Below are 26,154 nucleotides of genomic sequence, written 5' to 3'. Positions count from 1 at the left end.
TTTTTTTCTCCCTTTTTCCTTTAGCATAGGCTTTGGGTTGTGGTTGTTTTAGTTTGTGGAAGTGTGTTTAACAGCGCACAGATTTCTGACTCTGTGGCTTCAGAAAATTTGATGCATTGTTCAAATTATGAATTTAATTCATTTTAAATAAACTGTATTGTAAATTCTAGCTAATATATTGTTTTGCTGCAGTTAACATAAATATGTTGTATTGCTTTGGCCAGTTGGACAGGACCTACACCGGCTTGCAGACACTTGGCGCAGAAACGGTGAGTCAGCAGGTTGTGGGAGGGATGCAAATAATTATAACAGCTTGTCAGTATTCATGACAACAGTCATTTTTTTCACTTTCCAGTACAGAGGAAACACTTTTCAGCTCTTACTTCATAGAATGTTAACCTGTACTATTTTTAATTATTATTTCTGTGTGGTGTTTCTGTTACTAAATGTCTTGATCTGCATTCTGATGTGCTGCAGATCTCATAAATAAGGAATTTAAAATTAAGGAGATCACGTAACTATCCTGCTGAAATTTTGCAATAGATTTAAGTACTTCTAACTTTTTGCCTTTGTCAACATTCAGTACGTTCATGGAAAATGAAATCTTAAAACTTTATTTAAAATGAATGAATGAAAAACTCAGGCTAGTATAGCTTCAGAGTTTTTATTATTTTCCCTTGTACTGTACTGAATGGAAATTTTTGTTGTGAAATTACATTACCTCAGCTTTTCAGTCTAGGAAAGAGACTTTAATGCAAGATGTCTACTGTGATTAAAGAATGCTTTTGAAGAATAGGGAATGTTGTAGTAGTGTATTTCTCAAGGCCTTTTTCAAAAAAGGCAGAAAAGACAAACAGCAGTTCAGTGCCCATTTCTATGGGAATACACAGCCCTTTCTTTAATAGCATGCTTGGATCTGAGCTTTATATTACTAAAGTGTTCACTATTCAGATATCCCATGGACAGAGAGATGTGATAACTTACCGTGGCATTTTCTTGTTGCAAGATTTTCATCCCTACTTAGATGCTGCTGGACTTCTGGGCAGTCTTTTCCTGAAATGAGTGGAGACGTGTGGGGAGGTTGGGGGAAGATTTCCAGACATTAGCCTGCAAGCATTTAAAAAAAAAAAGATGGAGGCATTTATTTTCACTTACTGTATCTTTACCTAGCTACCAAATATTAATGTCATCCTTTCATCTGTTTCTGGAAGGTAGTGGATGTGGAGCTACATAGGCATTCCCTTGGCGAAGAGTATCTCTTCTCCCAGTCTTCAGAGTCTGACCTTTCTGATGTTCCTACATCTTTACCACTACCATTGGGTATCCCAGCACCAGTTAAAGCTTCTTCACCAATTAAACAGTTGCATGACTCCAGCCCGGATGCTTCTGCGGACAAAGGTAAAGCGAATGGTATTGGTGAATTTCAAATTCTTGGAACTTCAGCTCTTCTGGATAACTCCTCTTAATTGTTCTTTCAGCTTAAAGCTTACCAGCGCTACCTGCTTGCTGCTCATACCAGATGATTATTTCCTCGATGTGCTAAGAGGAAGCAAGTTTTAGAAATTGTTACAGTTTGATTTCTGGCTTTTCTTTTTGAAACTGGAGTTTGTTGAATAGGCTATATAGGTCAATATGTGGAGCTGTATGTGGCACATGTAGTCGGAAAGAATGGTTCTTGAATAGCATTTGTAGTTTTGCTTTTGGTGAACAGTTTTCAGGGGGTTTTTCAGGTTTCTGAATGTTTTGAGGGCTGCACGTATACATTTAAGGAATTAGTCTAGTGACATGTTCAGGTATATGTGGGTTCCTAATATGCATCGGCTCAACATGCATTGGTGTTGAATATAAATGGTGAAAAAGATGTAGTTTGAGGGATGGCCTTTGTGGATATCACTGACTTTCACAGTCTCATTTTTTACCTTCCCTGTAAAATTAGGACTTTCAGTTATCCCTTGGCATAGGTGGGACTCTAAAGCACAGAGAACGCATGCCATAGCTTTGTGGGTTCAGGATGCCTTATTAGTCACTAGTGAATTGACTTGGGCTGAGGTGTGCAGAGACTGTAATTCCTAAAAGACTGATGCCACCTACAAGCCCCAGAGGCAGCATGCTTTCCCTGCTGGAATCTGCTCTGCCTGAGCTTGATTGTCATCTCCACGCCAGGCACTTCCTGGTTTCAGTCCTTGGAGGAATCCAGTCCAAGGAAAAGATCTGTGTATACCATTCCTTGTCAGCCTCTTGTTTTTGTTCAGATCTAAGTGGAAAGGGACACGAGGAATAGAGATTTCTTGTTATGCAGCTTCAACAGAGCAGGCACCATACGAATAGAAGATCTGCACCTCACCTGATGGGGACAAGCCCGGACATCTAGACATGAGATGAGTGTGCCAGCCACTAGCCACGTTCACTCTTGCTGACTTCTCAAGTCCAATGAATTGAGTCTTTCCTTTGCAGAGAAGTTCAGCTTGGGATAGGGAACTTCCTTAGAATAAGGAAATTAGCTTGCTCTCTGAGCTGTGATTGTCCAGGAGTTCCCAGCACTCACATTACTGTGGAGAATTCCAGTTTCTCAATCCCATTCACAAACCCCATCATTTCAGGTACTATTTTTTTCCTGTTGCTGTCAGATTTCTGAGTTGGGAGTTGCTGTCTTTGTGTTTTGAACAGAAACCAAGTTTCCATTGCCACAACCATTCCCTCTGGGTTTCCCTCTTTAGTGAATGCTCAAAAAATGGCAGATTTGCTTGCTTTGAGCTTTGAAAGCTTAGAAGCATATTTTGTATCTACATCTTACTGAGAATTCATTTTACAACAAAAGTATTTGCACTGTCCAAATAGTCTAAATTAAACTTGTTCCATATTTAGAGAATGGATTTTGTGTAAATATCATCTTTTGCACCTTTTGAAGTAAACTTATTTCTTTCTGTGGTTAAAAGCTGCTTTGCCTTTGTCTCCTGTCTTCAGCAGCCACATGCTTGGTCTGAATTCCATAGCGCCCGTTGCAGTGTGCCAGCAATCGACACCTTAAAATCATTTGAAATGCCTGAAACAAGCTGCATGCTGGCCACTTGAGTGCAATATTCTGATTGTTAGTTTGCACGAAGTAGGAAAAAGTATGCCTCTGTTCTCATTTTACTTTCTTTTTCTCAAGGTTTGTATGACAGAACTTAATTGAACTGAGAAACTAGGGACTGTTTTATAGGTCCTGCGTTTTTGTCATGAGAAAGTAGCAGAAAACAGCAACTTACGTATTTCAAAGTGTAATCACATGCAGAGTGGTTTGATGCCCTTCTTGGTCTGTCCTGACACTGCTGTGTAGAGAAAGGGCTGCAATGCTGGTATCTTGCATGGTGCATCTTTCTGGCAGATCTTACAATGCCACTGACATTGTCCAGGTTCAGTGAGGAGAGAAGAATGTCTGTTGTTTAAGTGTGGTGTTTTCTTATGTCAGCAGCACAGCCAAAAAAAGGAGAAATGCAACTACATTTTAAATGCACAGGCTTATATTTAAACATGAAGATATGCAGCACCTTTAGATTAGCAGTGCTACAACAAACAGGAAGGAGATAAACCTGCATCTTTCTTGTGCTAACTGGCAGTGGTCTCTCTCATCAGGTTATGGTTAATGATCTCCCTCTACATTAAATAAGATGGATTCCTAAACCCAGGTTGGAAGACAGTAGTTGGTCTGCTTGTGCGTTTACTCAGAAAAATTCAGTGAGAAATTTCCTGCAAAGGAAACTACCTTAGCTGTGTGGAGCACTAACTGGACACTCACAACTACCAACAGCTCTTGATCAATGGAAGGGTCTTACCAAGAAAACCAGTCGGAAGTGGCTGATAGCCTACCAAAGCTGTCCAGGCTGTGTGTAGTAGCATATAGTTCTTCTGTTCAGAGACAAATCCAACAGACTTGCGCAGGTGGAACTCCTTACTTCACCTTCTCCCCATTCAACTCTGCCCTCCACTTAGTTTTTCTTTCTTGATTTGGGAGTGTGTTTGTCATACCTTAATTTTGTTTGTGTAGAGAAGCACAATAAGGAATTAGATGTCTCAGCCTAAGAACTATTTTTCTTCTTTTCCCTGTTTTAATCAGGATTCTCTGGGAATGCTGAAACCGAAAGAAATGCCACGTTTTATTCTCTACCGTCTTCAATAGAACGGACTCCCACCAAATTAGCCACACAGAAAGTTGCCTTTGGCTCTCATGGAAATTCAGCCTTTCAACCCATTGCAGCTAGCTGCAAAATAGTGCCTCAAGGTCAGATTCCAAGCCCTGCAGAGTCGCCAGGAAAATCCTTCCAGCCTATCACCATGAGTTGCAAGATTGTATCAGGTGAATGTTAGTTTACCTATCTAAGTGCTTCAGCCTGGTGGAAAACAAGCGATTGAACCAGTTGGACTTGTTTTATGTCCTTCCTCTGTTTTCCTGCCAATATTTGAACATCAGACAATAGGAAATCCTAGAATAAGGAGCTAAACATAATTCTCGTATTAAAGAAAAAAAAAGTACAAGTGTGAAATACTTGCCTTGTCAGTTCAAGATCAAAAACAGGATGAGAGCTGTTCTCTCCCTGTTCATGAATACATTCAAGTATGCAAATGATGCAGTCTTTAACTGGACTGCTACCCACAAAAAGGCCCAGGCAAGGTCTTCCATGTGGGGTATTTGTCTGTGGGAGGAAGCTATTCTTCTCGTTCCTGCTTTCAAACAACTGGGCTGGATTAAGAAGAAATGCTTCTTTTTCCCCTCCCCTCCTTATAGTGGGGCAAATAATTAGATTCAACCTTGTACATTCAAATGGACCCTGTTGTACTTGCAATATCACCTTCTCAGTTTTCATCTTCCTCTTCCAAAAGTTTCCTCTGTTGGATTAAATCAACAGATGACTGCAGTGAGCAATGTGACATTCTTTTGACAACTTGCACACTAAACATGGTTAGGATGCTGCTTACTAACTTGACTTACAGTCCCTTGTCTGCCTGGGCAGGATGCCCTTCACTGTTTGATGTTTTACATCAGAAAGTTTTAACATGCAACTCACCAGGTCACTTGTGAACATGAAAGGATGACTTGTTACACCCCTTCATTTTCTGGTGTTTAGGGTAGACAAAATGAAGCACGAGCTATCAATAAATGTGATTTCTGATGATCTGCTCCCAACTTCATTTTCCTCAAGTGTGTTTTTTCTTTTCTTTCTATATTTTCCCTTGACATCTTAAAACTGTACTCAAGCTACTAGCAATTTACATTTGAACCTCTGCCAAGTGCTTTCTCTCTCTTAACTATGTACTCCCAATTTTCTTTTTCCAAGGCTTCCCAGAAAGCAAGAACTACAGGAGCATCTTGTCTGTCTTAAAGTTCTTGGGACAATCTTCTGTTGATCTTTGCTGTTCAAATGTTTTCTTGCCAAATGTTTTTTCCAAGGATCTGTTGTCTGCTGAGAAGTGTCACACCTTTCAGATTTCAACCACAATTTATAAGTCATTGTGGTTTTCTCTGATAGGCCTTTCTCCTGTTCTAGCTGTCAGTCCCTCTCAAGGAAGCTGGTTAATAGGTACCTGAAGTTGAGTGTGTTTGCTGCCATCTCTTTCTCTGATCGCTTCCTTACCTGTCCTTTTGTGTATATTTATTGTTTCCTCCCTCTCAGCTTTTTTATTCTCTTTAGCTTTTTTTCTCTCTTTTGATCCTTTTACCCAGAAGCTACACACACTACAGTGATTGCTTTCAAGGGCTTCTGCTGTAATAAGAGAGTTAGAGATGAGCAGCCTGGCCTGCCTAATGGCTGCTGTGTTTTACAGTCTTTTATACATGAACTGTTTCACTTGTTGGCTATGAATGCGTGCACCGTAGGCTCCACAAGGGAAAGCAAGTGCACATCAGGGTGTTTAGCTCTCTTTGTCTCCTTGAGCAGACTGGAATTGGCAGAGGTGATAATTTAGGTAATGTTAATTGGCTTCAGCATGAGGGGATGGACTGGATGGCTTCTCAATGTCCCTTTGATCCCCGCTTGTCTTGGTAGACCTACTTGGGTAGGTATGAGCAATACTGCTTTACATTCCTCTTCCTTTCTCTCTGTCCCCTTCTTTCTCAAAGTTCTGTGATCTGGCTCAGACTGGGAAATGCAGCCTCAAAAAGTTTCTCTTCACCAAGTCATTTTTAAAAAAAGTAATACTGTTGCTGTATTTTTTTTTTTAATGTTCTTATGAGATTTACAAGATAGAAGCATTTTTTTCTTAAGGTTCTCCAATATCGACCCCTAGTCCATCTCCGCTACCTCGTACCCCAACCTCCACTCCGGTGCACATGAAGCAAGGCTCTGCTAGTTCAGTCATTAATAATCCATATGTTATTGTGGACAAGCCTGGACAGATGGTTGGAGCAGCAGCCACGAGCACAGGTGTGTAGTGTGATCGTAGAAGGCAGTGGTGGTTTTTTGCATTAAAGTTTATTCTCCCTTTAAAATGATTAGTACACTAACAGTACTTTTAATTTGTAAAGATAGAAAAGTGCACAATGAAGGAAGAGGGGGGTATTGTTAGCCTGTGTAACTGGCCAGTAACACAATTATGGGTGCATAGGTGTTTAACATAATTTGCTTTAGGAAACAGTGGTATCGCAGATATCTCTTCAAATAAAACCTGTGCTTTTCAGGCAATAAAGGGAAGGGGAAAAATAGTGTAGACTGTGGTGCATAGAGATTTAGAAAGAAATAAGGCACAGGTGATTAGGCGAGGAATGGTGCAGTGTCTTGGATATGGGCAGAAAGCGGTAGAGCTTGCAGTGACATGCAGATGAGTCTAAGTTCCAGTGTGCTGTGCTCTGGATGTGTTGAAACGGTTGAGTAGATCTGGGTTACCAGGAAAACAGATGCTAATTTTTGTTACTGCTGTCAACTTCTAGCTGGTCTGATTCCAGCCAGGTTTGGATTCTTTCAACTGGATTTCCGTAGTGCTTCAAAGGTGGCATAAGCCTGGTGTCAAGAAGGGCAGAGTACTGAACTGGAGGAAATGAGTGATGGGTGTAGGAGCCAACTGGTAATCTTTGTGCAGGATCTTTAGGTGAAGGTCTCTACTTGCAAATCCTTTATTTATTTATTTATTTATTTATTTTGATGCAGTAGCCAAGAACTGCTGTCTGCTTGGAAACATACTCATTTGTGCATGTGTGTGTTTGCCGGCATCTCAGAACGATGCTTGAAGCCACGTGGTGATCTGCAGTGTCCATGTTGCACAAACAATTCTCTAAACTTGGTTGGAAAACGAGAAGATTCTTCTCTTAACAGTGCTTTCTCCTTTTGCCCCAGGAAAAGAGAGTCTACAACTGTAATGTTGTGTTAATTTTAACTTTGTCATGGGAAAATTGCTAGGGGGAACCTAGTAGGAGCAGAATTCAAGTATATTTTGGTGCTTTCTTGGTAACAGTGAAGCTGTTTCATCACTAGTTTTAGTTTTCAGTTCTGCACCTCCAACCTGACTGTCTAATCTGCATTTGAAATTGCATATGGTTTATCATGGTTTGGCTAACTTTCATGTTCTCCTAGTAGAGATTTGTACATGGAGGATAGGATTTGTAGAAGCACCAGCTGGGCTGGACGTACAGGTCTTAATGCCTCTAAAGGTGCAGTTTCCCACTACGTTAGTGTGGTGTAAGTACAGACTGGCCTGAAAGAAACTGTCTGTCCCCATTCCCTTCCCTTGATTTCCTGCTACTTTCCTTTTATCTCACACATGAGTCAGATCTGCTCAGTGAAGGAGTGGAAGACTAACATTCTCCACCCCAAATTCAATTTTATTCTCAGATAGCCTCATCACCAGACCTTGTGTGAGGGAAGGAGAGGGAATGTGGATCTGACTCTTTCTGGCAACAGCAGCCAGCCTGTCATAAGTGTAATGTGATGTGACAACCAAAATCACTGGGACATTTTTGATAAGCCTGTCAACCGTATTTGAAGAGAAGGGTGAGATCTGAAACTTCATGCTTTGTAAAAGCCAGCCTTCACAAACCCGCTTACTTACAGAAGTGGCTGCACAGTTTATTTTTGAATGTCAGTAGGGATTATGGTATAACTGTGTGAGAGACTGTTACTGTGTTTTCATGTGTATAATCCATGGCTTTTGCATCTCTTAACAAATAGAACAAACAAAACCAAACCAACAGCAGTAACAAAACTGCTGCTGAGCAACAATGTTGTATACATGTTCTGATAATACAAGGGTAAGTTGACCACTGACCTTCCACTCCTGAACCTGCATCCAACTGTGGTGGTCATGGTCAGGAGCATGCTGTGGCAAACATTTCCATGTATTACTCTTCCCAGAGCAGTCATCTTCTACAGATACAAGGACCTGTGTCTTCATTTCTCATTTCTGTTTTTTCTTCCCTGCCTCACTCTATCTTGTTACTCCTCACACAGCATCCCTCCTTTTCTGGCATTCCTTTCTCCTCCCATTTCTTCCTGCTTTCCCCAACTCTTCCCAGAGGCCAGTGTCTGAGGCTACTGTAGGGTCAAAGGGCTTCTGGGGAGGGGAAGGGATTAAATTTGCAGCAGCAAGTTCTGACTGGCAGCTCATTTATTTCCTTAATCTCACATATTCACATCTGTAGCTAATACGCTCAGTCGTCCAGCAAGTTACCTGACTGTTTGCAAGGAATAGCTCTGAGTGGAGTGCAAGCTCGCTGGGGTGTGGATTCTGCACATGAAGATTTGGTAGTGGCTGTCCTCATGGGTGTTGCAGAACTATGCTGGGTTTTTATGTCCAGCTAGAATAAAGTATAAATAGGAAGCTACTCAAATACTGAAAAATTGTCTCTAATTTCATAAAGGTGATGGAGACAAAGACCTAATTTTCCCCATTATTTTTATAATTGTCTCAACTTCTTAGGGATATTAGTATTAGTATTTTGGGTTTGGGTTTTTTTCAGATTCATAATGAAGATTAATTTGACTTATACCTATCCCAACTCCCACTAACCTCATTTTGTGTACCTTATGGAGGTTATAAACCTGAAGTGAAATGCCACCTTTCTTGTCAGAAGAAAAGCTTCGTGTGTTTAGTGGCACCACTCTGTGGCCCTCACCTCAAATCTGCTTTATTTCCCAATATGCAGGGAGCCCAACCAGCAAACTGACAAATGTTTGTCAGGCCTCTCATGGAACTGGATCTCCTGTATCAAAGACCCATGGGAGCAGTTTTGTAACCTCAGCTGTCAAGGTAATGTTCTTGTTAGGTGTGTACTTTCCATTCAAAACTCAGCTTCCTGTGGAGTAGAATTTAGTTTGATTAAATTCTGCCTTTCTGGCAATTTCTTGCCATTTCTTATAAAGATTTACCCTGTCTAGCAGCTGTAATCCTATGAGAACAAGGTGGTTATACAAGATGATAGTGTCAATTTATGCAGCTATAATTAGATTTACCTGTACCTCTGTTAAAGGCACCATTCTTTTGCTTTACCATGAGGAAATCCATAGAGGGTACAGCGCTCAAGATGCCTCTCCTTTCAAAGGGGCTGGTCCATAAATGACTTTGATCATCTTCACTTTGTTGGTAACAGTATGTGATTACACTAGAGATGCCTACTTCAAAACATCCACTGTGTTCATTATTTTTGCACAGCAGCTGTTCCTAGTTTGAAAATAGGCTGTTTAGTGGCTTTACAGCTGCCTGAATGTAGAAAAATGTTCAGGTAAACAGTGGAGTAAATGAAAGTGTAGACAGTGATGGAGAGGGTTCATGCTTGTCATACCAAAAGATATGGAGCTGAAGTATCTCAGATAAAAATCTCTCCCGTGTCTTGCACAAGGGAAGATATTTCCAACAGGCAAGTGGCATCAGCAAAAATCAACTGGTGGATGCACTGCTGAAAACAGGAGCATTTTTCCCTGTCCCCAGGTCACGAGAATATTAATGTTGAAGAGAGGATTGGAGGGGGATTGCCAGTCAGCCTGCAGAGAACAAATGCCTTTATCTGTAACTGAAATGCTTCCCATGTCTGTTAGAAAACACATATTGAAGATCACTACCTGAAGCAATCGGTTAGGAGTAGTGTTTTAAAGGTCAGATGTGCAGCTAGCTATTCATTTTTTTAAGAGCCTTTCTATTCAAATGGATTTCACTTAACAATGTTAAAGCATTCTTAATCTGTATTTTTCACTGGTTTGAGAGTTCATTCTGTAAGGTTTTAAATAAGTCAAAGTAGGCACGTATCACTAGTATTGATTGAGTTCTGTATTTCCAGGCAATGTCAGTTAAAATCTGAAAACATTTTTAAAAATTCACATCTCTATAAACAGAAGTATATTTTGGTTTATGTGAATGTATCTTCAGTTTGATGGAGAACTTGTGTTTTTTTAAGATTTATTTAAGAGGAAGGAATTGTCTCATAGTTGACTGATGTTACAGACTATGCTTAATTCACCACTTTCATCTCTTCAATAAGGGCTAATTTTCTCTGTATTCTTAATGACTTAAGGCTATACTTGTTTAGTCACTTCAAAGTGGCCTAGGTGCAGGCTGCTGTTGAAAGGACTCACTGTGCCACACCACTTACTTTATGCTAGTATTTGTGTAGGCATGTGTTGAACCAGAGCAGGTAACTCTGACCTGTTTTCAGCCATGTGTGTCAGCACAAGAAAGATGGCAGGAATTTGGAGTTTGGTGGGGTTTTTTGTCATGGCCTGTCCTTCGGTTGGACAAAGTGATTTTGAAATCGTAACCTCAGGGTTCATGCTGGAAAGAATGCAATTATTTTAATTAAATGAAACATAACCATTACAAACATCTTCAAATTAATTTGACTTCTTTACCACCATCAAATCAAAGAATTAAATATTCAAAATTTTGCAGCTGTGGAAGTGTTTATTCCATTTAGTTATGTAGCCTCACTATTTCTGCCAAATCACAAATTCTGACTGGAAAGGCTGTGTGCCATCAGGTCTTTCTACTTACAAGAGAGCAAAAATTCATCTCAGATAATTTTGCTTGCAGATTAAATTGAACAATTTTGTTTCTCTTCCTCAACTTGGTGGTAGTTCTTCTGTACCTCAGATTGCATATAGAATCATAGAATGGTTGAGGTTGGAGGGGAATTCTGGAGATCATCTAGTTCAATCTGCCTGCTCAAAGCAGAGTCAGCTAGAGCAGTTTGGTCAGGACCATGTCCATTTGGGTTTTGAGTATTTGCAAGGACAGAGATTCCATAACCTCTCTGGGCAACCTATTCCAATGTTTGATCACTCTTAACAGTAAAAAAGTTTTCTTATGTATAAACAATTTCTTATATTTCAATTTATGCCCGTTGCCTCTTGACCTTTCACTGAATACCACCAAGAAGTGTCTTACTCCATCTTCTTTACACCCTCCCAGTAAGTATCAATAAACCTTAGTAAAAGGCCTCCTGAGCCTTCTCTTAAGACTGAAGCTTGCGAATTATTTGCCTGCTTTAATTATACAGCTCCGAAACGCTTTGTATAAAATCTGATGAAGGAACTGAAGTCGATTTCTTTCACTTGTTTGTGATATGTTAAGAAAGACTTACTGCCATTGGAGATGTAGCTTGTCAAACTTTGCTTTGAAGATTTGTATTAAGTGTGCAATTCCTTTTATTTAAGTGTTGACTGATTTTTGGAAATGTCTTATCTGCACAGGTAATTTGGAGTTGCCCAGGTTATCCATGCTACACTTCATTAGCAGTCTCTTGCTTTTTCTTATATTGCATATTTCACTGATTTTTGTGCCATGTCTGTCTTTTTGCAGCAGGAGGATTCTCTGTTTGCTACAATGCCTCCCCTCTGTCCCATTGGAAGTCATTCCAAGGTGCAAAGTCCCAAATCTGTGACAGGAGGCCTTGGAGCTTTTACAAAGGTATTTCTGTTGGCTTTTGTGCAGGAATAAAGAACTCAGTAGTGTCATTTTGTGGTGACATGTGCCACAAAGCACGTAACTTCTGATGCATGGAAAAGTGTTGCTGGAGTCAGGGTGAAGTGTCTTGTTGCCAAGACCTCTCTAGCACCTCTCAACAAACACATCGTGTTTTCTTTTCTTTTCTTGAGGCTCTACTGTTACTGCGATACTTTTTTTGCCTTCTCTTTTGTCCTTTCTTGTTTTCCTTTGAATCACTGCCATATAAACCTAATATTTTTCAAAGCCATTTCTTAGCAGGATGCAATAAAAGTAAGCTTATTTGTCAGGAGTTTCATACAAAATGCTATAGTGATTTCTCAATGACAGGTGTTGCCATTTGTGAGAACATTTCCTCAAATATTACCACCCTGAATTTAAAGTTGTTTCTGGCAATATTGGGTCATCCAAGAGTAATATGAAAGAATGTCTCCTACCACTTAAAATAGAGCAATCTAACATAAAAATTATCCTGTCTTGAGCTACTGATCTTAGCAACTAGTTTTGTGGTCCATTCGAGGATTTCATATAACCATTTTTAGCTATACATGGGAGAATGGTAGCTATAATTAGTTGTATTACAGCTACAGATATTATAAGTTATAATTTTGCAGGATATAAAAAAACCTGAGGTTTAGAACATGTTCTGAACAGGAAACTGCTTAGAAATTTGAAACCTTAAAGTATTCTGGCTGTGTTCTGGGATGCAGGGTTGAAGGAAGTTGCATATAGCCAGTTCGTTATTAGTTTTACTATAAATTGCAGTATTGCTAGCAATTTCTATGAGCACTTCTCAAATTTGGAATATTCTGTAAGTACAGGCCCCTGTCACACGCTTATGTGTCAGGATTAGCCCTTGGGAGGTAGGTTGGAGAGTTCAGCTAGCTGTGTGTAAGAGCCACATTTGAATTACTGACTGTTGCGTGCCCTTTCTTGCAGATCGGCTTTTGCAGAGATGGTTCCCAGTGATTTAGTTGTCTTCTGGTTTTTATTTCTTCTATTTAAAAGGTGATAATAAAACAGGAGCCAGGAGAGCTGCCTCAACAACCCCAACAGCCAGCAACAGGGACAACCACTCAGACCTCTGTGCAGCAGTATGTCACTGTGAAAGGGAGCCATATGTTAGCCTTGTCACCACAGAAGCCGGTCATGAGCACAGGAGAGGGAACAGTGCAGTCTAAGGTATGGGGCACTTGTGCATCTCTGGGTTGGTGTGAGCTGTTACTCTTCCCTGTGGTTTCATTACAATGCCTTGTGTTTCTTCTGGAGCTGTAGGATTGGTTCTGTCTCAGACACAGCTTCCTACAGGGCACAGGCAGCAGCAGCTTGAGTGGTTGGTTTCCTCATGTACACAGAGTGCCTCACATCGTGCTCACCTTTAATGCTTGTGAAAAGAGCAGAACGAACAGGCATCACTGTGTTTTGGTGTTTACAGGGAGCATCTACCATTCCTCTCTAACCCATAGTGGCAGTGGGGTGGGGATGCTTTTGAACTGCCTCCTGATGACCCGGGAAGTTGGCTACCATTAGCCCTTGCTGAAACTCACCCAGATCTTCCTTTAAGAGGAAGCAAATTATTTCCATGGTCAACAAGACTGCAACAAAAAAAAATGAATTGGGGTGGAAGCTGGAAAAGAACTAGCATAAAGGGAAATCAATCCTACTTGAGTGGCAACAGGACCGGGTGTTTTATCATAGAAGTCTGTTCCAATGCAATGTTGTTATGACACAACTTCTCAGAAGACCCATTAGCTGTGCAGTGACAAGATGGCAGACGGATCAGAGATTCTTCCATTCTTATCTATTTCCATTATGGATACAGTCAAATATGTGCCAAGCAGAAGTGGAAAAATTTGTAGCTTTCACTTTTGCATACGTAAATACACATTTGTATTTGCAGCAGTTCATTGTCGCTTTACTGGCTTGCCTATTTGAGCAAGTATGCAAGGTCTGTGTTTGCAGATATTGTCAACACATAAAATTGAAACACTTGGTGGAGTCTCAGTTGAGGCTGTGGTTTTCCCAGAGAGTCACTTCCCATGAATCAGTTGAAACTAAATTTCTGGATCACTGCTTTGCCAAGGCAAGCTTTATCTTCAGTTGAAATTAAGCCACTGCTTAGGTATCAGAGAAGAATAAAAATGCCTGTGTAGTCTGAGTGTACTCAGTCTTTTGTGGATGCTCTGAAATCCTGGTTGGGTTTATTTTCACCTGGAGTTGGCCATTTCCCTATTTAATTTTATTTTAGAATGAAAAGCCTTTATAAATGAACAGACATGTGTAAACCATCTGATGCTTATTTGTTGCAGGTTGTTGGCGTTCCAGTTGGTTCTGCTTTGCAGTCAACAGTGAAACAAGCTGTAGCCATCAGTGGTGGCCAAATACTTGTGGCAAAATCTAGCTCTTCAGTAGCAAAAGCTGTTGGTCCAAAACAGGTTGTAACTCAAGGTGTAGCCAAAGCCATTGTGAGTGGAGGTGGAGGCACGATTGTTGCCCAGCCTGTGCAGACTATAACAAAGGCTCAGGTTGCTTCAGCAGGAGCTCAGAAAAGCACGGCTCAAGGCTCAGGTAGAGTAATTCTGTACCCTTTTAATGGCTCACTGTGGGGAGATTTGGGGGCTTTGTAATGCTTTCATCATCTCCAAAGATAACTGTGGGATAGAAAAATTTCAAATTGAGTGAATATAGAAGTCCAGAAGAAAACTTTGACTGACAAAGGCTAGTGTGATAATAAAGAAAATGTTTATTAATTATCCTTAAAGGGGAAGAGAGAGCACAGGTACTTTAAAACTTGCAGTCTTCTGCAAAGAGAGTGCACAGCTTTGTCAGACTTGAAATTGGCCCACGGGTTTATGGGTTGTGGGGGCTCGAGGTGCCCCAGGCTTCTCCCAGGGAGAAGCCTGGGAGTGCAGATCAGTAAGATATGGTGGGGAATGGGGAGAGACCCAAATCTACTTTCATGGGGCCAGATCTCATACTCTTGCCCAGCATTGTGGTCTCTAGACACCCAAGGGGCACCACATGAACCCAAACAACAAAAGGCAAGCTAGCTCTCCTCACTGCATCTGCAGTGCTTACAATTATGGGAGTGTGGGCAGAAACACCTAGTCTGCTTCTGCCCATAGCTGACATCAGCTGAGCGTTTGTGCTCAGACTCTGGATTGTTTGAAAGGTGCTGTGTGACCTCAACTCAAGAGAGCCCTTTCAGTCCCAGGGCTGTGTCTGGTCTGTGGCCATAAGTGGTACTGAACACTAGAGTTTTCTTCAGACACACATAAAGTGTTTGTGCATCATTGGGGGAGTTAACCTGCAAGTAGGCCAGCTAAGTATGGATTATCAAAGGCTGACTGCATGCCACTCCTAATCTTTTCATCCTGTGCAGATTTCAATGCATTCTGCAAGTACTAACTTGTTTCTCTGTATTCTTTCTTCCTAGTGATGGCTACACTGCAGTTACCAGCCACCAACCTGGCAAACTTGGCAAACTTACCACCAGGCACCAAACTTTACCTTACCACCAACAGCAAGAATCCTTCTGGGAAAGGAAAATTGCTTCTGATACCCCAAGGAGCCATACTGCGAGCCACAAATAATGCTAGTTAGTCTTGCAGGGAAATTTAATGAGTTAAATAATGTAATCACTTTGTATTTAATATGTTTGCCACTTTTGCTATAGAGCATCCTGGTACTGTGGAAGTCAGTAATGGGATGAGATTCCTTTGTTCACAACAAAAACAGTATGTCACTTCTCAAGACTGAAATCTCAGAATTGTCTCCTACTGAACATGAAACTGCTTTTCCTGCAGTGCTCTCAATCTCTGCTTGTCTGGCCAAAGCAGGCAGTGTAATTGTTCTGAAAATTTGCAGCTAAAGATTATCTTTAACTCTTCATTGTGATATATAGGGAGGGAGAATTTCATGTGCCTGATGTATAAATCAGATGAATTTGAATGCAGTTGAAAAAGCTATTAATAAATAATAGAATGAGAGCTTGGAGAAACTAGAAACGTAAGAAAATAGTTTTGAAAAGGATGAGATCCTGAAATGAGAGAAAGTAAGTTTTGAATGTTGATAGAAGGTTTGACTCCAAGCTTTTGAAAACATCAGGAATGCTATTCTTTTTGTTGTTAATGGGCTTTGAATCAAACCTGTTTTAACAGACCTGGAGAACAGCATTGCTAAGAGGGTTCCTGTGGGCAATACTTTGATCATAGTGTGCTAATGCTGTCAGAAAAGAATATTGCAGGTTTAGGGTTGCGTAGATGAAGAGTTTTGTTATGAGCCTTCTCCAGAACACTCGTTTTGAGGTTGGGGGTTAGGGTGGAGGATGGATTGGGTACAACATTGTTTACTCCCAGTTCTGATCCTGGGAAAGGGTATTATTCAGTTTCATATATGAGACTGTAAAGACCAGAGGCACAGCAATAGAGCAGATGTCACTGAAAAAATAGATACTCTTAGTAAAGGCATTTTGGGCTGTAGAAGTTGTGATGGGAGCTTCATTTCTTGCAATTTTTAGAGACAGCTGAGGCAGTCCTACTTTGACAAGGAAATAATCTCACAGGCCTCAGGAAAGAGCAAATGTTCATAAGTTTTCTGATAAAACCATAATATTTTTTGACCTTTTGTTTCTTACCAAGAGACTGCAAAATAGTCTGTGTCCAGAATGTTCCTTTTGAAGGCAGAGCAAGATCAAAATGCTGCTGCAAATTATTACCCTTTAGTATCCATAAGTCATTACTCTGTGTTAAGAAAATCACATTGGAACAGCCAGCAAGAATAAAAGCAAGAAACCATTTGGATTCAGAGTATGTCCAGGGCTTTTGCTGCAGATTCATAACCTGTAAGAGACTTGAAAAGGCTATTCAGTTGTTGAGCATCATTTTCTTCTGATGATAGAAATTTTACAACAGCCCCAACATAGCTAGGTCATCCTTATTTTCCTCTGTACCTCATTGTGCTCATAGCATTTGCTGAGCTATAGGAGAGGACAGCAACACATATAAACTGTACTGTTTTAGGAAATTGTTGTATTTATGCTTGGATGTTACTCAGCTATGAAATGTGTCAGCAAGCATCTTGCAAGCTATTTTCAATTACTCATACGTACAGGGATGTTTAAGCAGCTGACAGTGTCTGGTTACTGAAGGATCAAGCCTTTCACTCTGGTTACAGGTCTCCAGTCTGGTTCTTCTACTAATAGTGGAGGAGGAGGAGGAGGGACCCAGAGCACAAGCAGTAACTTGTCACAACATCTCACCTATACATCCTACATCCTGAAGCAGACACCCCAGGTCAGTGGCTAAGAGTCTTAACTAAAGCAGATTGGCATTTCAGGTTGCAATTAGTGATGTGTGGGTATCCTCTGGTTCTGTACTTGGTGAGATGTTCTTAGGCTATGGGATCTAGATTGTTTTTAGCAACCCTTGCCTCTCCATTTTGCCAGACATCTGATTTGCTACTTGATGTCTCCACATCTCTGCCTCTCACTTCCCATAGCAGTGTGTAAGGTAACCCTTACAGCACCTTGCAAGCTAATAAAGCAACACTGAGTAAGACCAGGGCAAGCAGTGGGTGAAGAGGAGATAGGCGGTAGTAAGAGCACAGGACTGCAGGGGAGTCATATGACAGAGATGATACTGGAAGAGCAGTCTTACACAGATGGATGTGTAAGAGCTTGAGGAAGACACTAGAGGTGGGAGAAAAAGGAGAGCTATTGGAGAGAAATGGCAAGATGGAGAAAGGAAGGTAGATTAGAAAACCGGTTTGTATGAAGGAATCCACATGAGACAGTGAATGAAGCCTCTGAAGGATAGCAGTTAAATAATGATGTGAAACAGGAAGGCTGGCATGGCCTCAGGTGGTAGGTGCAGGCCTCCAGTTGTGAATCCGATTGCCACATGCTGAGCTTTGAATACGTGGCCCTCTAGGAGAACTGATTTATGTTTTGAAACTAGAAGGCAAAAAAAATACCCTCTCCTTCTTGCATAGCCCAGCAGTAGCCTCTCTGGTCTTGGAAGGTAAGTAGCATTCATAACAAATAAACTTGAAGAACATGGAGTGTGTTAAATTGTAGTGGATGGCTCCAAGGAGACTGGAAACTAACTGCTTTTTCACACCTTCATTGCATCGGAAAGTAGTTTTTTGCACCAAAAACATGACTGTGGCTGTGGGTGCAGAACCATTCACTGTAATTAACAGTGCAGTGTTTCAAAAGACAGTGTTTTGTGGTACTGTACTGCTTCTAGCTCTTGGATCTGAGCAAAGTGGAGACTTCCTCTAAGACTTTCACTGAGATCAGTGAAAATGAGGACTTCAGTTTTTTGGTTTTTAATTTGAAGTGGGTTTGATTTTGCAGCAGATAAGTAGAATGTCAAGAACCTTCTGCTTAAAATGCTGTTTCATGCCACAAAGAACACCTACAAATGTTGCTGTTGCATTACAGCTACAGATTTGTATTCTGTGTTGACTCTGCCAGTTTTGTTTTAACTGTGTTTCGAGGTACTGATCTCTGTAACTGTTTGTTTCTGGAGCAGGGCACTTTTCTGGTTGGCCAGCCTTCTCCTCAGAGTTCTGGGAAGCAGCTGACACCAGCATCAGTTGTTCAGGGCAGTGTAGGAGTTGGATCATCTTCTACACAAGGGCAACAAGCATTAAAAGTGATAACTGGACAGAAAACAGCTTTATTTGCACAGGTAATTTAAAAATGATGTGTTTCTCTCTTACCACTCTATATTTTGTCAAATAAAATGTAGGAAACACAGCCACACATTATGAGACGTTTTCCTCTTGTATTTTTTTTCCTGTATAATTAAAATGCTGGTTGCACTATGTAAGTAAAGTACACGAAGGCCTAATTTCATAGCAGATAGTGGACCACAGTTTTCCAATTCTATTCATGTTCTTGGAGTGGGTCACACACAAGCTTGAGTTGATAGTTTGTAAATGGGCTCAAGGATCTCTTAAGGTTCTAAAAGAAATGTGCTTAAATGTTTCAACATTAAAAGTGGGACACCTACTAATGGTCTGAAATTTTTGACCCGGACCACCTTGAGATTACTCAGACGCCTGCCTTTTGAAAAGCACTGAGTGGTCCCTGTGAGATTAAAACTCCCTTAGAGTGCCAGAAGTTGACCATTCACAATTGGTAGGTGTATTTTTCTGAAACCAACAATTTGAACTGATGAAGTTGATTGTCTAATAATAATTTTGTATTTCAGCTATTTTTGCTACAGAATGCCTTCTTTCACTGGAAAAAGGAAAGTCTATTAAAAGCATTTTGTGTTTTATTAATACAGAAAGCATTTGTCTCTTAAAAAGCAACTACAAATATAGTATTACAGCCTTTCACCTTATGCTGAATTCCATTTCAAAGGCTGCACCCAGTGGACAGACATCACTGATGAAAATATCAGATGGCTCTATAAAATCAGTGCCTACTTCATCCCAGCTCTCCAAGCCTGGCACCACTGTGCTGAGAGTATCAGGAGGTGTGATCACCACAGCTGCCACCTCTGCCATGGCCCTTCCCACAAACGGAGTGGCCCAGGTGAGAAACTGCATTGCCAATATACTGTGATTGGAGCTTGAAGGTCAAAGCCAAAAGTTCAGGAGACCCTAGGGTGGCATGTGCAAGTTATCTTGAAGTGTCTCTCTCTAAACAGCTTTGCTCACAGCTTCCATGCAGCATTTGGACTCTTCCTGTTGAGGGTCCTCAGGACCTTTTACAGAAGAGAAACAGTCTGTGTGCAGTCTCAGAGGTAAAACACAAGCACGTGTACCAAAGTTTTGTTTCAGTTTCTTGCCAGTATAATCCCCTGGAAAGGACTTCTGCTGTTTTTTCCTCCCGTGGTTTTCTTTTTAGTCAGCTTTGTATCTGTGTTCCAGTGCAGTTAACTCAGCTCCTTTTCTGTTGGCTTGTTTACTGTTTTACACAAAATAATGAAATCTCTCTGAAGAAACAAAGAGAGAGCAGAAACTAAAACTTGTACTCTCTTGCTGTTAGAGTTATTAGAATTATAAGGGCAGGCAGGCAGGAGAGGCTTTATCTAAAGTAGAGCTTTTGTAGTCATACAGATTAGATTTTTTGGGGGCCTTTCAAACATCAGATCTGTCTCACTGACATGGAAAGTTGCAGAAATATGTAAGATGCCTGAAAATCTATATCCAGTAGGCCAGTAAAAGCCAGCAGTAATCAGATTGAAGGTTGTTCTTCTGAGATCACTGACTCTTCACGTTGCTTAGTGCTGAATCTGCTATGAACTGATACCAGAGGCCAGCAATGCGCAGTTTGTGGTCCTTTGAATGTGGCTGTGTTCAAAGCATGTCTCTTCTGTTTACCCTGAGGGAATCGTAATGCAGCCTTGAAAAGAGGTAATTTCCCATAGAGTAAGTTTGGAAATAAGGCATTTGTATTCCCAGAGTAAATTCTCTTGTGATTGGATACAGCAATGTATCTGGTTGATACTGGTTGCCCACCTTGTGGAGTTCTTCAGCTGGGGAGGATACATCAAAAAGGAAAGTGTGTAGTTCAGTGAGAGGATTCCTGCTAGCCTTGATGCTTAGCTTGTAGGGAGGCAAGGATTAAACAAGTGTTGAGGCCATGCTGCCTTCAAAGAGGGCTGAACCCTCGCACTGTACAGCATATATAGGTGAAAGTACTGAAATTTGCATTAAAAGCTACTCAGTGTTTTTACAGCTCCCAGTGAAGCTGTAGAGATTTAGATTTTCTATCTGACCTTTTTCCAAACTTTTCCTCTGCCTGGCTTCCTAATGACAGTTATTACCATCTAATTGTCCCTACATAGCCCTACCTAGGACACACAGCAGCCAGGACACTAGGATCTCTTTGAGGTCCAAGTAGGTGAATACTGAAGAGCCTTTCCAACTTGATGAGCAGATTTGAAAGTGTCTCGCATCTATCTAACCAAAATGATATTTGCAACACCAGCAGTTCAGGCTGAGTTTCTACAACTAAGGAACAGAAGAGCATCATGCTCTGTGAACTGGATTAAGGTCATTGTTTTTGTCAGTTTATTGTAAAATAAAGGGTATTGCACAATGTGCAAATTATCTCAGAATAATACTAACTTCTATTTGAATTTCTTTACCTGTAAAGTGCCACTGAGTACTAAGGGTACAAATATCTGTCTTTCAATAACTATGTGACAGAGATTTGTATTAGGGTTAAGGTCTATATAGTATCATAACAAAAAATGACCTGTTGTCTCAATCAGTGGAGTCACCTGCATTAACAGCTTTGCTCCAGTTAGCTGCTGATCCCTCTGGAGTTCTGAGCAACAGGGATATATGAAACATTAAGCCTCCAGATGAGAAATTTGGCCTACCTACTTAATGATTTTAAGGGGCCTGGCTTGTGATACTGTCAAAGCAATTGTGTTAGCAATTCCTGTGTGCATGGTTTCATCTGATTTCTGCTTGAAACTGCTTTCACTCTGTATGTACTATCATTGCGTATGGGCTTTTGAGTATGTGCTTGAGATCTTCTTGCTTCTTAGTAATAGATATAGTCATGTGGTTTTATTACTCCTAGATATTCCTTCTTCGAGCTTATTGTTAAATCGTGTATGAAGTTAATAGGATTTTGATAATGCTCTCTCTTTTATGCAGCAAATAGATAATGCAAGTGCCAGTTCATCATCTTCTGGAGGTCCTACAGCAAAAACGTCTGGACAGCAGCATCAAATCTGTATAAACCAGGGCCAGCCTACTTCATCAGTAGTGAGTAAGACCGCTACTTCTGTTGTAAGTGTTGCTTCTCTGATGACTACACCAACACCTGTGACTGGAAAAGCTGCTGTATCAGGTATTGAACTATCTTCATGACTTTTTTTTTTTTGTAGAGTTCGACTTGGGTGTAAGTTCTTTAGGTGTCTTCCACTGAGGGGGGAGGGATTTTAGGATCACCTGCAGTTGTGAGTGTGTGAAAGTGAAGTCATGCTTTCTAAACCACCATAGTGGAATAACATTTGGCATAGACAAAGCAATGTGCAAATAATTTGGCATCATATCACATCAGTGTATTTACTCTGTCTGATACGAATAAGTGTGAGTTGCCCACTGATATTTGAGAGGGATTGTAGCTTTCATGGCAGATTCCCCTTAAAGGGTGCTTACTACTTGCCCAAGAGCAGTATATCACTGAGCACTGAAAGTGTCAAAATATCAAAGAATACCACAGGCTTAATTCTGTTCATAGAAGTAAAACTTCAATGAAGTTAGAGAAGTTGCATGAGGAGAGCTTGGCCCTGAGGCTTTACATCTACTGTGTTGGGTTTGGAAAGGAGAGAAGCATTGATTAGGGGTAATTGGATGCTATAAAGTCATAATCCACAAAGTAGAGTAAGATAGATGAGATCTGAAATATTTCAAGTTAATAAAGGTGAGGTAATAAAGATGGACTGTCCTTATGTAAAAGAGGTGAGAGTAAGTGACACTGAGCCTGTTATGACAGTGTAATTTAGAGCAGCTCTGCTGACTTTCTGTGTACACAGTCTCCTAACCCTGCCTTATTTTTAAGAGTTTGTGTTTCCCAGAGTGTATGACAAAGGCTATTAAAACTGCCACAATTCTACAATAAACGTTCGAGTTATTGTCCTTACAAACCAAGCAGCAAGGGTTTTAATGGGAAACGAGATGACTTTCAGCTTAAGAGTGCAGTTTAGATGTGAGAATTTCTTCTATTTGTTCTGTTTTACTTTTGTAGTCCTAAGGCACTGACTTCAACATTAAAAGTTATTTCTTCAAGAATCCCAGAAGAAACAACTGCTATAAAACATGTTTTTTCAGGATCAGAAAAAAATGCTGTATTAAAATTCTTGAGGTTTGACTTTTTAAAGGCATCTTTCCAACAGAATCTCACCTTTTCCCATTGTTTTGCAATAAACAATGTCTCCCACTGATCAGGCTAATAGGGGTAGTGGAAAATATCCCTGCTTACTTGCTTTGCTATTCGGGTGCCTTGCTGTGCTATGCTGACACATCCGTGTATAACACACTTAGGACAGTCCCCAAGGCACCATTTAAATGATGCACTTTCTGAATGTGGTAAACAGTCATGGAAGGAGACTTGCAAAGCCACAGGCTTTTAATAGCTTGTTGGAGATTGGCTCTGTGCCCTAAGAGAACTTTGCTTCACCATTTAGCATTTTTGTTAATCTGCTTAAGATTACTTAGATGATTATAAATCTTGCCTCAAATATCAGAACATAGCGTGTAACGCATCCCAGTATTTTGGCAGTCATCCATGTTAATAAAAATCTGTTTAACGGTTCACTGTGAACCGTGGCTTGTTAAGAAGGTATCAGTGCTAACTTACATTCTCTCCTATTCCGTGCAGAAAGGGAGAGAAATAGCTGGAGCTTGTTTAAACAGTGTGTTCTATTTAACATTTCGTCTTCCCTTCTTTCAGGTTTGCTAAAAATCCACTCAAGTCAGTCTAGTCCACAGCAGGCTGTTCTGACAGTTCCCAGTCAGCTTAAACAGCTCGGTGTAAACACAGCTTCTGGAGGTGTTCAGACAATACTCATGCCTATGAACAAAGGTAAAGTGCAGAAAAGAAGGGTAAATGGTATTTGAAAATCCCCTTTGACACAGAGTAGCTCTTGGTCACTGTTGGCATACATGGTCCAAGGTTTACAGATAGAAGAAAAAGTGGCAAGGGTATTTGTCCCTAAGCTTTGTATTGCAGCATCCTTTTTGCTTCTGAGTGTGGTTATTTGTCAGTGTTTGGAGTTTGATCCTTTTTTTTTTCTTCTTTGTTGTCTTCTTCCCCTACCCCCCATTCCTGTCTAGTGATACAGTCGCTTTCTACTAGCAAAGTTTCAGCTGTCACAGCTGTCACAACAGCCAGTACAGTTGTCCCTAGTCCCTCTGCAGCTTCTGTCACTAAAGGTAAAAATGAATTTCTAAGTAAGTTAAATAATAGTAATATGCTGGTTCTGTACGTACCTGCTTCATGCAAGTGGCCTGGCTCTAAAAGTAGACCCTGTGACTGTGAGTTCCTTTATTTCTGTTGTTAGTAGGATTTAAATGGAATAGAAATGGGATCTGGAGACTAGCAAGTTAACTGTTGCTTCCCCCTCAACAAAGCCTAAAGTATAGATTAGTACAGAGAGAAATGAGGATTTTCTGAAAAGCTAGTATGAGTAGTTTAAGTATTCATTTTTTAATCTGTTGCTGTGCAAATGCATAGAGCAGCACATAATTAATCAGTTACTGATACTTTCCAGAGTGATGTATAGCCTAGAGCTGAAGTACTCAGTGTAGTCCATGCTGAATGGCTATGTGTCCTTTGCATCCATCCCAGATGAATGACCAGTCTGCCTGGCCATTCTGGGTTCAGAACAGCTCTCCTGCGCCCATCTCACCAGAGTTCTGTCCTAGATATTAGAAAATGCACCAATGTCAAAACAAATGATGTCTTCAAAGAAAGATTTCATTTTGGAGAAATGTCACTTCTCACTAAAAATGCTAGTTGTTTTCCAATTAGCTCTTAGTTTATTGAAATGCCAATGTATGCTTGCAGGTTTGGTTCAGTTCAGTTTAGATCGGGCAGTCATATGTAAAATATTAGTGTACACGCAAATCTCTAAAAGAATGAGATGTGAGCATTTTGAGATTTGGAGGGGAAGTCATGCTCTGGTGGCTGTCCTTCAGCATAGTCTAGGGATATTCTTTACGAGGTCAGATTTATTTGTACTTAACAAGTAGAATACAAACAGAAGAAATCGTGTTATTTAATGTTCAGGGAGGTTATATCTAGGCATTTGTTTTAGTCTGCAGACCATTCAGATTTTGAAATGTATGATTCCTTTCATATGTTCTTTCTATGCCTGATGTGCATAGTGGAGCAGCTCTGATTCAGTGGTGTCCACTATTTTATTAGCCTTATTGGAGTCTCACTCACAAGACATTATTTGTCTGGCTGACTGATATTTTTTGTCTTTTGATGTGTGTTCTGTTTCTTTGAAGTTAAGATGGAGCCTGATTCAACAGGACAAAATTGCAGTTCTGTGGGAACCCAAGAAGGCCAAGCAGCAGTAAAGACAGAAGAGAGCTCAGAACTTGGGAATTATGTTATCAAGTAATGGTTCATTTCTCTCTGGAGAATTTTTCTTTGGAATACTGGGGAGAATGGAAGAGATTCTAGGAATGCATGCTGTGGTATTAGAAATTTGACTCCAAAATACATTATAAAATCTTCTGTTACATATGCTGTTTTATCACTGCTAATCCTCTTGGCTGGCATTCATTTCAGACACTGCTGCAAAATTTTCTTTACAAATGGGTTTGTATTCATGGCTACTGGAAGAGAAAAAAAGTTATTTTATGATCTGCAGTTATTTTGAGGATTGCTAAAACCTCAAATTTCTAAAGCCTCTTTATCATCCATGATTATCATTGCTTGCATAATTTCTGTTGCCATTGTGTGTTCTTACTGGGGTCAGACTGTGCCCAATGAAATAACAGTTAAAAAAAGAACCGTCTAAAGTAAATAGGAGAACTGTTTGTCTTATTGCCTCTCTAGTCTTGACAAGCTCATACGTTTCTACAGTTACTTAATATGAGGCATGATAGGCTCAGAATTGAAATTGGATAATAAATACCAGCGGAGTGTGAAGTCCAACACCTTATTTGTGATGCTCTTGTAAGTAGTTTCTGGAGGCTTTTCACCAGAACTCAGCTTGCAAAATAATATTCTCTGGATATTTCTTGTAATCTATAGGACATCTCTTGTCTCCCCCAGTGGCTTACTTTGCTTTCTGTCTCAATGGTTTGAAAAGTGTTGTTATCCTGACGTACACCCATAGACATTTCCCTGATGGGGAGTGTATGTAGGAGACAGGAATAAATCTCAAATCAGCACACAGTTGGAATCATCTTAATCATGAAATAATTGATGGAAAATACAGGTCTGGTCACGATGACTGATTAAGTACAATTTGTACTTAAACTCCTGTTAGCTCTTGTTTTAATGTTATAGCAGATGTGCTGAGTGACATCAAATGAGCCAGTTAGCCTAGTCTTTCCCTATAACAGAACATCATAAGAGATGGACAGTTAATAAGCAGCAAAAGAAAGTACAAAGTTTGCCATGCAGTGTCACATGTTCCTGCTGGGACAACTTGCAGTAAAAGGGGCTTCTCATCCCCTCAAAACAATGTTGCAGGTTGTGAGATAATGTAGGTATTTTTTTCAAGCCTGTCCACTAAAGCCTGTTTCTTCAGCTTG

General features: G+C 40.4%; 1 protein-coding gene across 2 annotated transcripts in view; it reads left to right on the top strand.

Moving 5' to 3' along the window:
- Nucleotides 1-26,154, top strand: part of YEATS2 (YEATS domain containing 2) — a 51,472-nt gene that overhangs the window by 14,583 nt on the left and 10,735 nt on the right. The window contains exons 9-24 of one of the 2 annotated variants that reach the window (XM_085306103.1): nucleotides 225-269; nucleotides 1,212-1,398; nucleotides 4,097-4,336; nucleotides 6,243-6,401; nucleotides 9,113-9,216; nucleotides 11,758-11,865; nucleotides 12,910-13,083; nucleotides 14,211-14,469; nucleotides 15,338-15,499; nucleotides 17,077-17,195; nucleotides 18,438-18,596; nucleotides 19,277-19,450; nucleotides 21,532-21,727; nucleotides 23,333-23,464; nucleotides 23,716-23,814; nucleotides 24,895-25,006. In XM_085306103.1, the coding sequence (XP_085162229.1) occupies nucleotides 225-269; nucleotides 1,212-1,398; nucleotides 4,097-4,336; nucleotides 6,243-6,401; nucleotides 9,113-9,216; nucleotides 11,758-11,865; nucleotides 12,910-13,083; nucleotides 14,211-14,469; nucleotides 15,338-15,499; nucleotides 17,077-17,195; nucleotides 18,438-18,596; nucleotides 19,277-19,450; nucleotides 21,532-21,727; nucleotides 23,333-23,464; nucleotides 23,716-23,814; nucleotides 24,895-25,006 (2,429 nt within the window). The remainder of the gene's footprint in view (nucleotides 1-224; nucleotides 270-1,211; nucleotides 1,399-4,096; nucleotides 4,337-6,242; nucleotides 6,402-9,112; nucleotides 9,217-11,757; nucleotides 11,866-12,909; nucleotides 13,084-14,210; nucleotides 14,470-15,337; nucleotides 15,500-17,076; nucleotides 17,196-18,437; nucleotides 18,597-19,276; nucleotides 19,451-21,531; nucleotides 21,728-23,332; nucleotides 23,465-23,715; nucleotides 23,815-24,894; nucleotides 25,007-26,154) is intronic. The other variant, XM_085306104.1, reaches the window with a different exon arrangement.

Source organism: Rhea americana, unplaced genomic scaffold (genome assembly GCF_003343005.1).
Source record: "Rhea americana isolate MKP2758 unplaced genomic scaffold, rheAme1 scaffold_231, whole genome shotgun sequence".
NCBI lineage: Eukaryota > Metazoa > Chordata > Aves > Rheiformes > Rheidae > Rhea > Rhea americana.
This window is presented reverse-complemented; position numbering and strand designations above follow the sequence as displayed.